Source organism: Notamacropus eugenii, chromosome 5 (assembly GCF_028372415.1).
Source record: "Notamacropus eugenii isolate mMacEug1 chromosome 5, mMacEug1.pri_v2, whole genome shotgun sequence".
NCBI classification, from domain to species: domain Eukaryota; kingdom Metazoa; phylum Chordata; class Mammalia; order Diprotodontia; family Macropodidae; genus Notamacropus; species Notamacropus eugenii.
The window spans coordinates 461298394-461312252 of record NC_092876.1 but is presented as its reverse complement, the minus strand read 5'-3'; the positions used below and the strand labels follow the sequence as shown (position 1 = coordinate 461312252).

Here is a 13859-nt window from a genome sequence, read left to right as displayed (position 1 = left end):
GAAAGAAATTATATTTTAGAGCTATGGCACTTATGTTAAATTATATTAAAGTATATATTTGTAAATACAACTTTTGGGAAGGTCCACAGCTGTGACATAATCAATGCTGGGAAACCTCCCTCCACCCATGTCATGGAAATGACGAGCACCCAGCCAGGTGTCAGGGGCCAGGTCTGATCAAGGTCTTCTGGACCCAAGGCCAGCCCTCTGTCTCCATTACTGTAACTACTAAAGCATCCACAAAAGGATGACAACTTGCCTAGCAGAATTCACGAGGAATGCTCAGACGAAGTTCGGGGGGAGGACGGATTGTGAGGTGGCACCAAACGAGGAGACAAACATCCCGCGGGGAGAGAAGGCAGGGCCGGTGTCGGGCTAGGCCTGGCGGGAAGGCGGTCCCGATCAGGGAGCCCGACGGCAGCGGGAGGACCCGGAGGGAAGGGGAAGCACCGGCAGCTCTCCCCGGGAGGCGCCCCGGCCAGCCGGGCGGACCTGGGCGGCGGAGCCCGGAGCGAATCTCCAACAAAGCGCGGTCCTTCGCCCACAACAACCTCGTGCTCACTGAAGCCGTAAGAACACGCAGGCTGAGCAGCTCCGGAGGAAGAGCCAACAGACGGGTACAAAGGATGGACACGGGGCTGCCCAGGACGCCCGGGCACCGGGCACACGGAGAACCTGGCCCCAGGCGAGGGAGAAGCCCGGCCAAGGAGCGGGCTCGGCCCCGCCCACCCCGGCAACCAGCGGGCTAGGCCCCGCCCACCCCGCCCCGGAGGCCAATAGGGATGGCGCGCTACCTTCCGCCCCGCCCCCTTCGGCTCCCAGCTCTGCCGACTAACGGACGCAGGTTTAAATAACACCCGAAGGTTAGCAGACCTCCCGGCAGCCATTCTCTCGTTGGAGGCTGATCACAAACGTCCCCCTCCCCCAGCCCAGTCACCGCGCGCCCGTTCCATTCATATCCCGACCCCCTCCTCCTCGGGGCCCTAGGACAGAGACCCACGGGGTCTCTTCCACTCGGCGCAGACCTCGGGGGGGGGGGGGGGGGGGGGGGGGGTCCCGTGACCGGAAGTGCTCGCCTCTCCCTCCCGCCCCCTCGAGATGGAGAGGAGACCGGAAGATTGGCCCGGCATGCCCCGGGTTTCCGGTGCCCTCTGGCCCTTTTCTGTCGCCCGCTCTCGCTGCTGCTCTCGCTGGCTGGCGTGCTCGCTTCGGCACCGGGGCGGCCGGGGAGGGGCGGCGGCTGAGGAGTGGGCAGGTCGTCATGGCCGCCTCGAAGCCCCTGGAGGCGGCGGCGGCGGTGCCCGGCGCCGGGGCCGGGATGGGGAGCGGGGCGGCCGGCCCTGGCTCGGGGGGCCTGCCTCGCTGGCAGCTGGCGCTGGCGGTCGGGGCGCCGCTGCTGCTGGGCGCCGGCGCCGTGTACCTGTGGAGCCGGCAGCGGCGACGGCGGGATGCGGGCAGCGGCGGCCGGGGCGACACCGGGGGCGGAGGCCTCAAACGGAACAGCGAGAGGAAGACCCCCGAGGGCCGGGCCAGCCCGGCCCCAGCCGGGGCGGGCAGCGGCCACCAGGACGGCGGCGGCGCCCACGAGGAGACGGTGAGAGCGCGGGGCGGCCAGGCGCCGTGCCCACGTGGGTCTGGGGAGGCCGCTGGGGGGCGATGGGTGGGGCCGGCGGGCGTCCCCAGGTCTGCCCTGCCCAGGAGGGGGCACCTCCGCGGCCGAAGCCGTCCTGGGACGCTCCCCTCCCCGCGTGACACAGCATTTGGGGCCGAACGTGCCCTCCCTTTAGTTAGCTCCTTAGAGAGGTAGCGGAGGGTCATCCTGCCGGACTGTCCACACTGGAAGGGCCACCCCCCCATACTTTACAGGTGAGGAAACTGAGGCCCAAGGTCACCCAGCTTCCAGGTACGGGCTGAAATCGTGGCCGCATTCTTACGCTCACCACTCCGTCTTGATTTCACTTTAACTGTAACAAGGAAGGATCGCCCCACCCCCTTTTTTCGGGGGAGCAGAGAAAGGAATGTTATTGACAGTGTGAAACTTGATCAGCCAATGGAAATGACTGAGTATATTTTAGATACTTTGTATCTAAAAGTGCAAGTAGGTAGCCTTGGGGTTTTTTTTGAACGGGTTTACATGTCCATTGAAGCATACTGAAAATCCGTTGTTCTGTCTTTAATTCATTCTTGTAAATGGCAGATCCATGCGTAAAGTATCTTAATCGGCAAGCATTTCTTAAGCATCTGCCACATAGTGGACATTTTGCTAGGTCTCATGGGATGAAAATTTAAATTAAAACTATCCCCATTCACAAGGAGCTTTAACTTTCTAATGGAGAAGACGAGTAAAAATACAAAGAAAATAAAAAGTGCGAGTAAATGTGAAGTAGTCAAATACATGATATAGATCATAAATTTAGAGCTGGAAGAAGCTGTGTAGCTCGATTTACTGCTTTTGCACATAATGAAAGCTGATGAGGTTAAGTGACTTGCCCAAGGTCACACAGTAAGTAGCAGGTCTTGGATTTAACCAGACTTCCACATCCAGTACTTTATGCCCTCTCAGTCTCTGCATCACTACCGCTTTTCTGCTTGTCAGTACAGGGTGTCTGGTGTGCTTCTCTCTTTGTCTTTGGCCACCCTGGAAAGAACAGGGATTGTGTTGTTGATGGCTCTTAAGAACCTCTTCGTAGTCTTAATGGGAAAAATCCATAGTATTCCTGCCTGTAGCTCCATGTTTGAAAATGTTGTGCATAAAATTCTTTACATATTAAATAAACTGGTCAGCATCCTGATGGCCATGTGCCCACTTAGGGTCATCCATGTTCACTTTATCTCAGGAGTGTCATTTTACTACATTGTGACATTGAGCAAGTCACTTCCTCTTTGAACCTTGGTTTCCTTATCTATAAAATGAGGATTGGACTAAGTGACCTCTTAGGTTCCTTCAGCTCTAATGCTTGTAGAGCTCATTTACCTTGGAATGGTAAAGAGCTGTCATATTGGCATTAAGAAAGGTGTTGAGGTTAGGGGAAAGAATTCTTCAGTGAATCTGAACCTAACTTTTCCTTTTCCTGCCACCTGCTGGGTGTGTGAGTAGGCAAGTAAGTTAATCTCTAAACCTTACTTCTCACATCTGTATATTGAGGATATTAGACTAATGATCTCCTTGTGACCACTTCCAGCCCTAAAAGAACTGAAGTTCTTTGATTCTGTGTAGTTGAAAAATTAAGAAGTTGTCATTTGAAATAGCTGTCACATACCAATATTTTAAAACTGAATTAAGAGGATGAGTCATTCTTTTCAAGTAGGAGTGAAAGAATAATGAAATGAAAAGCTTGAAAAGGTATGTTAAGAATTTTCTTAGTTTTTTAGGAGAGGTCTGATTTTCTAAATTTTGACAGTTGTTTTCTTTGATAAAAATTGCTTAGACTTTGATTTTTAATTAGTTTTAAGTCCCATCCCATCCCCCATTCCCAGTTCTTTTTGGCATTTGGCTGGAATTTTGCAACTTTATTCAAAGCTTTTCCTTTAGCAGCGTAATTAATATTTCTTCAACTTCAATGGATCTTGTTTCTTCCAGTAACATTGTATTTTGTATTTTCTCACTCATTTTAATGGTACTGACTGAGAATCAAATTTTTATCCCCTGAATTATTTGTGTATTTGGGGCTGCAACAAATTCTCAAAATTTGACTTAAATAAATTTCAGTGAAAACAAGCACTTCCAAATAATTCCAGAGCTTTTTCTTTTTGACAGTACCAAGGGAAGCTGTGTATATGATGATAAAAATAAAGTCCTGCTTTGACATGATAGAAAAGATGTTATTAATACTAAAGGTTTGGGCATCCTTGAACCAACTTTAAAAAGTGAAATTGATAGAAGAATGGGAAATAGAAAAAAGCCAGGTGAAGAAAATGTTAAGGATGTGTTAAGTATGTGTTTGGTCATCCTGGGTTGGGTTTGTTTTGTTGTTTTTAATCATTTTTATCTTAATGCTTGGGATAATCTAGAAATACTGAAAAGGGCTTTTTCCTAACTTTCTTGTTTCTTCTGAGGTCATCATTACAGTTAATCTTGCTTTCTTTATCCCATAGTTGAGAGATTCAGGATGAAGACTATTAACTACCTTTCAGCTGTTGGAAAAGCATTGCTTTAAACTTTCACAAGACCTTTCTGAGGTGGAGAATGTGTTTCATTGTGCTCTCTCCTCTGGGGTGTAGTTGGATCTCTAAAAATAGATAAGGCCACCAAGCAATTTTGTCGTTCTCAATATTTGATGTTTTTATTGCTCCATCTAGGGCAGAAAACAAAGGTGTTTTTTGTCTTCTGATTTACATAAATGTGGAAAAATTCAATTCAGACATTCAAGGCTTAGAGTTGGTCTGTCTCTCTCTTGCTTCTGAAATTTACAGTGTAACTGAGAGGTGGAAAAACAAATAACTCAATATATTTACTATATTAACTTTTTGTTTCGACAGTTTTTGAGATTGAAGGTGTGCACACATTCAGAAACAGTTCAACAGGCCTTTTATTTAGTGCCTTTCCCCTCAGTTGCCTTGTGTATATGTTGTGTGTTTTAACAATATAAGATAAGCTGGAGAGCTGAATACCAATGGTGGAAAGAGCATTAGATTTGGAGTCCAAAGGTAGGTTCTAATCCTGGCTCTCACTAGCTGTTCTGGCCTCCTGGGTCAAGAATATTCTTAACCAGCAAAGCCCCTGGCACTATTGAATGGTTTAGTAGAAATCAATATGATTTTATCAGTGGATATAACATTAAAGAACAAGAGAAGGGATTGTCTTGCTTTTCTGCTAATATCCCAAGTGTTTTTGCACATAAGAGCTTTTTTTCCATTCAACTTCTGTGGATCCTCTTTTGTATTTGTGAAATAAAGGATTGGACCAAATCATCTCAGCTTCCTTCCAGTTTTCATTTCAATTCAGTTCAATCAATATTTATCTTGCCTCTGCCTTGTGCCAGACACTGAACTAAGATCTGTGGGTATGACAGAGAAACAGGCCCTACCCTAAGGAAGCTTACATTCTGTAGGGGAGACAGCATGGATACATACATGCAAAGTAATTGGAGGGCAGTCATGTAGGAGGTGGGATTTGAATTGAGTCTGAAAGAGAAGACTGGAATTCTGAGAAGCTGAAGTGAAAGAATTCTAGGCATAGGAGATAGCTTGTGCAAAAGTAGGTGGCACAAGATAAAATAGTCTATCATTTATGATAGACTAGTTAGACTCTAAATAGAAAGTACTAGGGTGGAGTAAAAGGAATCATTTTAGAAAGATAGGTTGAAACTGGTAAAGGGCTTTATGTGCCAGATAGGAGTTTGTGTTTTATCCTAGAGGCAATATGGAGCCCCTGAAGATTCTTGAGCTGAGGAATGTCATGGTCAATGGCATCTGGACCATTGCCAGTTGTCTTGACCTGTGCCTTGCCACTGGACTCTGATGACACTGGAGGAGAGAATGAGATGATAACTTTGTACCACACTGCAGGACTTAAATTCAGTTCACTTGCAAGTCAAGACATCACCCTCCTGATGTCGGAATGAAGGATGAGCAACTGTAAGCAGTTGTCTTGGTCAGTGTTGTTGAAGAAAAGACAGAAGGATATCCCTCATTCCTTCCTTATCTTTAGTACAGAATCCCATGATCCTAGTTTTGGAGGATAGTGATGACGGTCAGTCTGTCTGTCTTGGGTGGAGTTGATAGAGAAAGGTAACAGTGAGAAATATTTCAAAGGTAGAATTGGCAGGGCTTTGAAAATGATTGTATAGTATTTTTACAATGTATAATACGTGAGGCAGAGTCTGTTAAACCCAAGGTTTCCAACCTGGGAGACTGAGTGAGTGGTGGTGCCAGTGACAGAAATGTCAAAGTTAGAAGAAAACAGGTTTAAGGGGAAATAGAATACTGGTTTACACATATAACTGACGGAACATGTTGCTGAATGTAATTATGAGCTAAAGGAGTTTTAGGTTCCTAATCTGTCGAGTCTTAAAGTTTTCATGTGTGGGTATTCTATACCAGTCACTTAATCTGGGAATTGTAGAACTATAAATCAGAAGCAAATGACATTTGTATTATTTTAGCTTTCTAATATTAATCAGTTGGGAAGGTGTCTCAACATCTGGTGAAGTAGATATAGCAACAATTAAAAAATTGAAATGGTTTCATAAGGAACTAAATCATATTCTGCTTGGTACCACATTTAATAATAGCACCCTGAAATACTAACTTTGGTTCTAAAAGGGGGAAAAAAAGATTATATAAAATTAGTAAAGAGACAGAGAAAGAAGTTCCTAATTACTACTTAGCTATATGCCCCTAAAATAGTTTATATAACTAAAATGCTATGTTCAGTATCTTTAAAGATCTGGTCACACTTAAATTCTTTTTATTTTTTTTAACTACTTTTTTCCCTCCTTAGGCTGCTTCCTGAATTTTTTGATCTGACTATGAACTAAATTATTTTAGATTAGTCTTAGAAATTTGGAAATGAGCATAAGTTCTCTAAACTGTGTTTAGAGAGTGAAAATTTTACTATTTAGTAGTGGAGCTAGCCTTCCTTGTTAAAAGCTGCTTAACTTTGCATTTCAGTAAGTGGCCTCGAGCCATCTGAAAATTTTTTTTATAGCTTGTCAGTACCATACAACAGAAGTTAGTGTTTAATTTATCTTGGTGGTGTTTGGAAGAAGGAATAATTATATTTTGGGGAGCGAAGTTGGTGAAGTTCTTTAATGAAAACATGACTTTGGTGAAATCCCCTAAATATACCTGCACAATATTCATTACAGCATGAGTAAAATGAGTTGCACTAGGTTATTGCAATAATCGTTTACTTTCTACGACAGTCCCCCTTATGTGCCATTGCCAAAATAATATGAAATGCCAAATTGATATCCACTCTCCTCTTAAGAAACTTGAGTGGTTCTTTAGGTTTTAATGCAAACTTCTTTGGCATTTCAAATCTTTAACTATCTCAACCCAGCCACATTGATCTATTTTCGATCCTGCTATACATATTATTAAACCTACCTCTTGTGTTTTTATATTGGACTGCCCCCTTCCCTTTCTGTGATTGGTAGGTTTTTCCTGCCTCTCTTTGGAATGCCTACTGCCCTTCAAGGCTTAGCCATTCAGCCACCTACCTATAAGAGGTCTTTCCTGATTTCCCCCAACCCCAGGTGCTTCTGTCCCTTTCCCTAACCAAACTACTTTGCATTTTTTATTTTGTATTTATCTTCTACTTATCTACCCACAGGGTATCTCAGGAGAATATAAGTTTTTTGAGTCTCACCTTTTTTTGTCTTTGAATAATCAATGCCTACCACTAGCGTCACTGGGCCCCTAGATAATGGTAGGCACTTTTTAAAAAAGTGCTTTAAAATATTTTTTCAATTTTAAACTTAGACACCCCCCCACAAAAAAGTATTTCTGCAATACAGTGTAACAAAAGAATATTCTATATGAAGCATGAATTTCCATTTCATACCAACTGCTTTTAAAAAATAATGTAGTCACACATAGAGTTAGGGTTAGAATCGTATTGCTTTTAGAAGTTCTTGTTTGTGCTCCCCTTTGACCTTTGTTTTGTTCTCTGTGCATATTTTAAAATATTACATCTGCCCTGGGTGGAGGAGGGGTGTCATTATTGCTGCCTTCCTTTCCCCATTAAAACCAGAGAGACAAAAAACAGATACTGTTATGTCAAGCAAAACAGCGGCCATGTCAAAATATGTACATCTTTGCCACTTTGTGGCCATTGCCTTCAGCAGAGCTCTTTTGGAGACACTTGCATTGATTAGACTTAAGTCTTTAAAAGTTATTTTTTTTTTACAATGTTGCTGTTTGTATAAATTGGTCTCCTGGCTCTAATTCACTTCATTCTGCAATCTGTGTGTGCTGTCCAGAATTCTCTGAAATTGTTTCTTTTGTCATTTCTTATTGTGTATTAAAATTCTACTACATTCATGTACCACATTTTGTTCAACCATTCTCCATTTGTCTGAGAGACAATCTTAAGATTCTGCTTTAGATTCTCGGGGGTTTTTTTCTTTACCCCAAGCTCATCTCCCTTTCATTCTACCGTTCAGGATCAAGAAGATTATTTTGCTTGTTTTCACCATTCCCTCCTGGGAATTGTTCTCCCTTCCTTGTTTCCCTTTTGAGTTTGCTGTATTTTTGCACCAGACTGTGTTCAGTCCTCTTAGTAAATGCTTTCTGGAATTGCATTGGTGAAGATGTTAAATACCATACCCCCGAGCAAGTAGAGTGTCTTGGAGTACTCCAGAAACCTACGAAGTTGACATCAAATCGTTATCGACTACTTTTGGGGATCTGGCCATCCAAACAATTCCTCTCCTACCCATTTCTCAATTTGCCCATTAGAATTGTATGAGAAACTGTCATGTGCTTTGCTAAAATATAAGTAAACTATGAATATAGCATTTCACTGAAATACTTAGCTAGTAAGTCTGTCAAAAAAAGAAATTGCCTGACTCTTAACTTTTTTTCTTGGGACTGATTCTTCTGATTGTTTCATTAAAGGGTCACCTCTTCCAAGAAGTCTTCTCTTAACTAAAATTACCACCGTAACAATATTTCTTCCCCTTCTCCCAGTCATTTACATTCATTTTATACCTATGTGTAACAAAAAAGGGAAAAAAACCCAAAGTAGATTTTGAACTGTTTGAGGTAGCAGCCATGTAAAATTTCAGTGTTTTAATCTATGTACATCTTAGAATAAAAATCTAACAAGTCCCAGAGTTTTGCTGCTTCTGAGAGATTAAAAAGTGGAAAGGTAAAGCCATAATCATTAATTCCCAGAAATTTAGAGGTATGTGGGTTTTTTCTTATGGCATCTGTTAAATATTGGAGCTTCAGGTAGTACCTTCAATGTTTTCTTCTAAATTCCAAAACCCCTTAACGTCATGCCTCATTCTCCTGTACTATGCAGTCTCTGATAATGAAGTGTCCCATCCTGCCTGATCAAAACAAAAACCTCTCAATTCTGTCTTCTCCCATCTTTTCCAGCAGATTGCCCTCCCACCTCCATAAACATGTTCAATTCTCTCTCATCCTTAAACAGATCTTTACTAGAGACCCTCTCATAGCTTCTCACCATCCTTTTACTTCTTTCCTTTTCTCTGCCAGACTCCTAGAAAAACCTGTCTACATCCATTGCCTTCCATCTGTAATCACCAAATCTGATGCTCTTTTTCTGAGTCTTTAGTCTTGCCTTTTCTGCTTTTGATTTCCATTTCTTTCTGGATACTCTCTTCTCTGGGTTCCCCTGATTTTTTTACCTGTTTGTCTTCATATCTTACGTACTATCTAGGATACCTCAAAGCTCCATTTTGGACTCTTACTTTTTTGTTTCTCCATCACCTCGACTCCTTTCGAGTTGACATCTCTGTGTAGTTGATTATCATCCATATAGCCAGCCAGCTCCGATCTCCTTCATTGAACATTTCAAAGTGGACATCACATAGACATCTCAAACTGAGTACCTTCAGAAAGAGTTCATTTTTTCCCTTCCCCTATCCTCTACAAAAACAATCCATTCCTCTTCTTGAAATTCCCTGTTGCTGTGGAAACAGGGTTTCCAGGTTTCTCAGGTTTCCAGTGTAGGCTGTATTCTTGAATCTCCCACATCTCTATCATATCCATGGCATTTTTTTTGCACATGCCACCTTCTCACTGCTCGTGGCCTGGACTATTTTAATAATTTACTAATTGATCCCCTTGCCTCAAGCCATTCCTCACAGCTGCCAAAGTAATTTCCTTAAGATTAGTTGCTTTTTATTTCGTTTTAGTTGCGAGTCTGATCAATTTCAGTGGCTTCCTGTTGCTTCTAGGGCAAGGAATCTTTAAAACTTTTTGTGTGTCCTGGACTCCTTTGGCAATTTGATGTAACAGAGGATTCCAAAGGAAGTCTATTATATTGAAATAAAGTTATAAAAAAACTTTTTTTAAAAGAAGTTCATTGATCCCAGGTTAAGAACCCATCCTTAAAGATCAAATGTAAACTCCTGAAGTATAAACTCATTCACTACCTGGTCCTCACCTGCCTTTTCAGCATTATTCATTGTAGATTACTCCACTTAGTCATACTTCACTTTACTTCCTATCCTCCTTTCCATCCCCTGGTACAGGCTTTCTCCTCACTTTCTGGAACTATGTTCAGACCAGCTAAGGACCATGCAAATTTATCCTGCTACTGTATGGGTGAAATATGGCAATTTCCTCTCCTATTACTCTGCTCTGTGTCCCTGTAATTTTCACAGACCAGAGTGTTCTGACCTGGCTGCCACTGTCCTTTGTGTATGATCTCCAGTTAGAGTACATATTCCTTGAGGACAAAAACTGTCTTGGCTTTTGTATTTGTATAACCTGCAATTGGTTTAAAAAAATGCTTATTCATTAGTAATGGTTATTATAGCTCCCCCCTCTGCCTTTACACTTTCTGCTCTGTGGTGCCTTTCCCCAAGTTCAAAATACCTTTCCTCACTTCTTCCACACATCAAGTACACCTTTACAGGAAAAAGCCCTTTTTGTTACTCTGAAAGGGCATACTTGCTCTCCCTAACTACCTTGTCTTAATTTTGTACGTGTGCTCTTTTTTCCATATACTTACGTTGTCCCAACTGAGAGATTGTAAGCCCCTTGAAAAAGCATGATTTATTTTATGTTTTGATTTTGTATCCCCAGACTCCAGCTCAGAATTTGGCACTTAATAAATGTTTATTGATAGGATGTTGTAGAGGTTAGAATTAACAGCACTGGCAACCATTGACTGTAGGGGAGAGAAGGAACCAGAATCCGCCAAAGTATGAAATTTGGAAGAAGGGACAGGATTTTCTTTTCCCGGTGGGGATGAGTTCATTTTTTAACCTATAGAGTTTGAGGTAATGAAGTGACATCCTGGTTGGAGTTAAGAGAATGGTTGGTATAGGTATATAGATTTGGAGGTGGTTAGCATAAAAGAAAGAATGTAGTTAGAAAAGGATGTTCAGGATTGCTGTTCTATATCTTTGCACTCCAGTGACTTGAAGAACACTGTTGAAGAAAGTTGAAAGCAAGTGAGAATAACTGAGGCTAATGTAAGCAGAATTCAGGCCGCACGGTGGCGTTGGCTGTTAACACCGATTTGCAGACAGATGGTAATAGCTTTAGGTGAGCTATTTTTTCTTCTCATATCACGTACTTCAGCATTTTGAATTATCCATATTGAAAACAAAATGTAGACTCTTGTTATGTACAATTGAAGTATAAAATTACACTCTACATACTTAGTTTTTGTTTTTAAATCATGTAAAGACTGAAGGAACATTGAAAATTTACTTCAGAAAAATTGGAAAGGCCTCTTGTTTTCTTGTTGTTCTTTTAAAAAATTATCCAGTTGAATATTTAGAAGTTTAAAAAAATACAAGCCAGCAGTCATTTTGGAAGCTGACTTCCTAGTTTTGTCGTTTGTTTCATTATTTTGCTTAGCCCATATTTCAAACAGCTCCTTAGTAAAAATTCTGGAAAGTTTTTTTTTTTTAAAGGATACATGGAGAAATCCATATTAGATAATAAACTCCTTGAAAATGAGAATTGCCTTTATTTGTTTTTGTATCACAAGAACCACTTAGCAGTGTTCCTGAAATGAATACTTCTTACTTCTCATCGTCAGGCTAAAGATAATCATCTCCATTGGAGTTGGGTAGCCTTTTCCTCCACCTTCTTTCAGGTCTTTTAACATCCCATAGGTACCAATTTAACGTTCCAGCTATTTGTTCATTGGCTGGTTATTTTTTATTCTTAGTACGTGAATAACTTACCTTTTCTAATCGTGTTTGCTGGGTCATAGTCTTTTCATAGCGTTATAATTTTTTTTTTAAGTTTGGGGGTTTTTTCCCATGACTTGTAGCATAGATAGATTAGTCTCTTGTCCAAACTGTGCTGTTTCATAGGCAACCTATTGACTTACATTATTCATTAGTGTGTATAAATTGAATAGGAGGAAAAGAGTGAGTTGGAGCACAGTTTCCCAAATGTAAAACATTCCCTGTTGCATAAATCTTATCACAGTTGTTGGATTAAAACCTGAGTCAGTCTGAATGAACAGATTTCTTGATCTTCCTCATAGCATTCTCTAAACCCTTTATAAAAAAGATGCCCATTTGTCACTTTAACTCCCCCCTACCTAATAGTCTGAATTTAACTACTGTCTCAGTATCCCCACAATCCTTCTCCATACACTATATCTGTATTTTAGTTCTTATCTTAATTCTCTGCTGTTCCTGTATGACTGGTCTGCTTCTTTTCTAGGATGATCTGTGAGTTCATTGTTAATCAAGTTACAGCCTACCTGCCCCCATCATGTATCTCTCTATTGCCATTTAGGTTACCCATAATTTTGATTCTTTCATGATTGTGGTGTTCCATAGTTTGCAGCCTTCCCCCTAATCCACTTGTCAGGTGTAGGTACCACCAGACTCAGTGAATAAAAGTGCTTTGATGTTATTGGGCAATCGAATCTAACATCTCAGCTCTTCTGAAAGTATTTTTAGGCACACATAAGTGCTTCTGTTTTTCTTTGCTTCCAGTGAGAATTTTATTGTGTGTACAAGAAGCATAACCTTGGCTACAGGCAGTAAATATGTTTACAAAGTTAATAATGCTCTGAAATTCCAGTCGAATTCATTTAAAAAAATTTCTTTAAGTACTATGCTAGCATTAGCAAAAATTAGATGGAATTTAGCTCTCTAGGATGCATGCACGCAAAAAAGTTTAATATATTAAAGTGTTTAAAAGAGGTACACAGTCCTATGTGAGGTTCAAGTAGAGAAGGAAGATTCTCGACTAAGAGGATGAAGGAAAGTTTCATAGAGAAGATATAATGTTTAAGTTAGGTGGAAAATTCAGCATAAAGAAGGGTGGGGAATTAATTCCTCAGCATAAGGAATAAGACATAGAAGGGCATAGAAATGGGAAAGCCTAATGTTTGAGTGGCAAAAGAAGTCCAACACAGACCATATCAGGAGTCATTTTGATGTAACATTGGGAGGAATTTTGCCAAATCATGGAGTACCTTGAATACCACGTAAAGGAATATAAATTTTATTCAAAAAAGAATCACTGAAGTGTTTTGAGGCCAAAAATGCTATGACCAGACTCCCCTACGTTAGGATTAGCCAGAGTGGGGAGTTATGGAGTTCAGAAGACCAAGCTAAGAGTCCTTTGCCATACAGTAGTTCAGGTAGGTAATAGTGGGGACCTTTACCAAGTAGTGGAAGTAGAAAAGAGGATGGTAGATACGATCTGGGTTATGGAATATTCCTGCAATGGTTTCACCTTGCCTGTAACATCTTGCATCATTTAAATCAACCAGTCCGTTAAAGGATTGGGACTTCTGTATTGGGTACCCAGAGCTCAGGTATACGTTGTGCCATCTATTTACAAATTCAACTCATGGGCAGATAGTGTTGTAAAATATGTTGGATTGTATGTTATTTTTTATGAGGAAAAGGGCTATCACCTAGGGCTTGGAAAGTCTTCTTTTTGTGCTGGAGTCGTACTGAATTAAGATGATCTACTGTTTTATCCGTATGAATGATTTATTCTATTTGTATTGATAAATATCATAAACTGAACACTTGATTCACACAGACTATGATCGGGAATGATCTTTTTGTCTAATTCTGTCTCTTCCAAATGTTATATTTCTATTTAATAAAAGAGTCTCTTATGTAGCAAGGTGGGAAATTAGTAACCTATTTGTCAGGTCCATACTTAGATTAAATTTAATACAGTGCGTGAGTAGGCTTCCATTTTTAAATATTGCTTTACTTCTGGTT

At 41.2% G+C, this 13859-nt stretch overlaps 1 protein-coding gene across 1 annotated transcript in view; it reads left to right on the top strand.

The window, feature by feature from the left end:
• The first annotated feature begins 1175 nt into the window (after positions 1-1175).
• TOMM70 (translocase of outer mitochondrial membrane 70) overlaps positions 1176-13859 on the top strand; it is a 33889-nt gene continuing 21205 nt past the window's right edge. Inside the window, exon 1 of the mRNA XM_072615394.1 lies at positions 1176-1594. Within this exon, the coding sequence (XP_072471495.1) occupies positions 1262-1594 (333 nt within the window). The 5' untranslated portion in view covers positions 1176-1261. The remainder of the gene's footprint in view (positions 1595-13859) is intronic.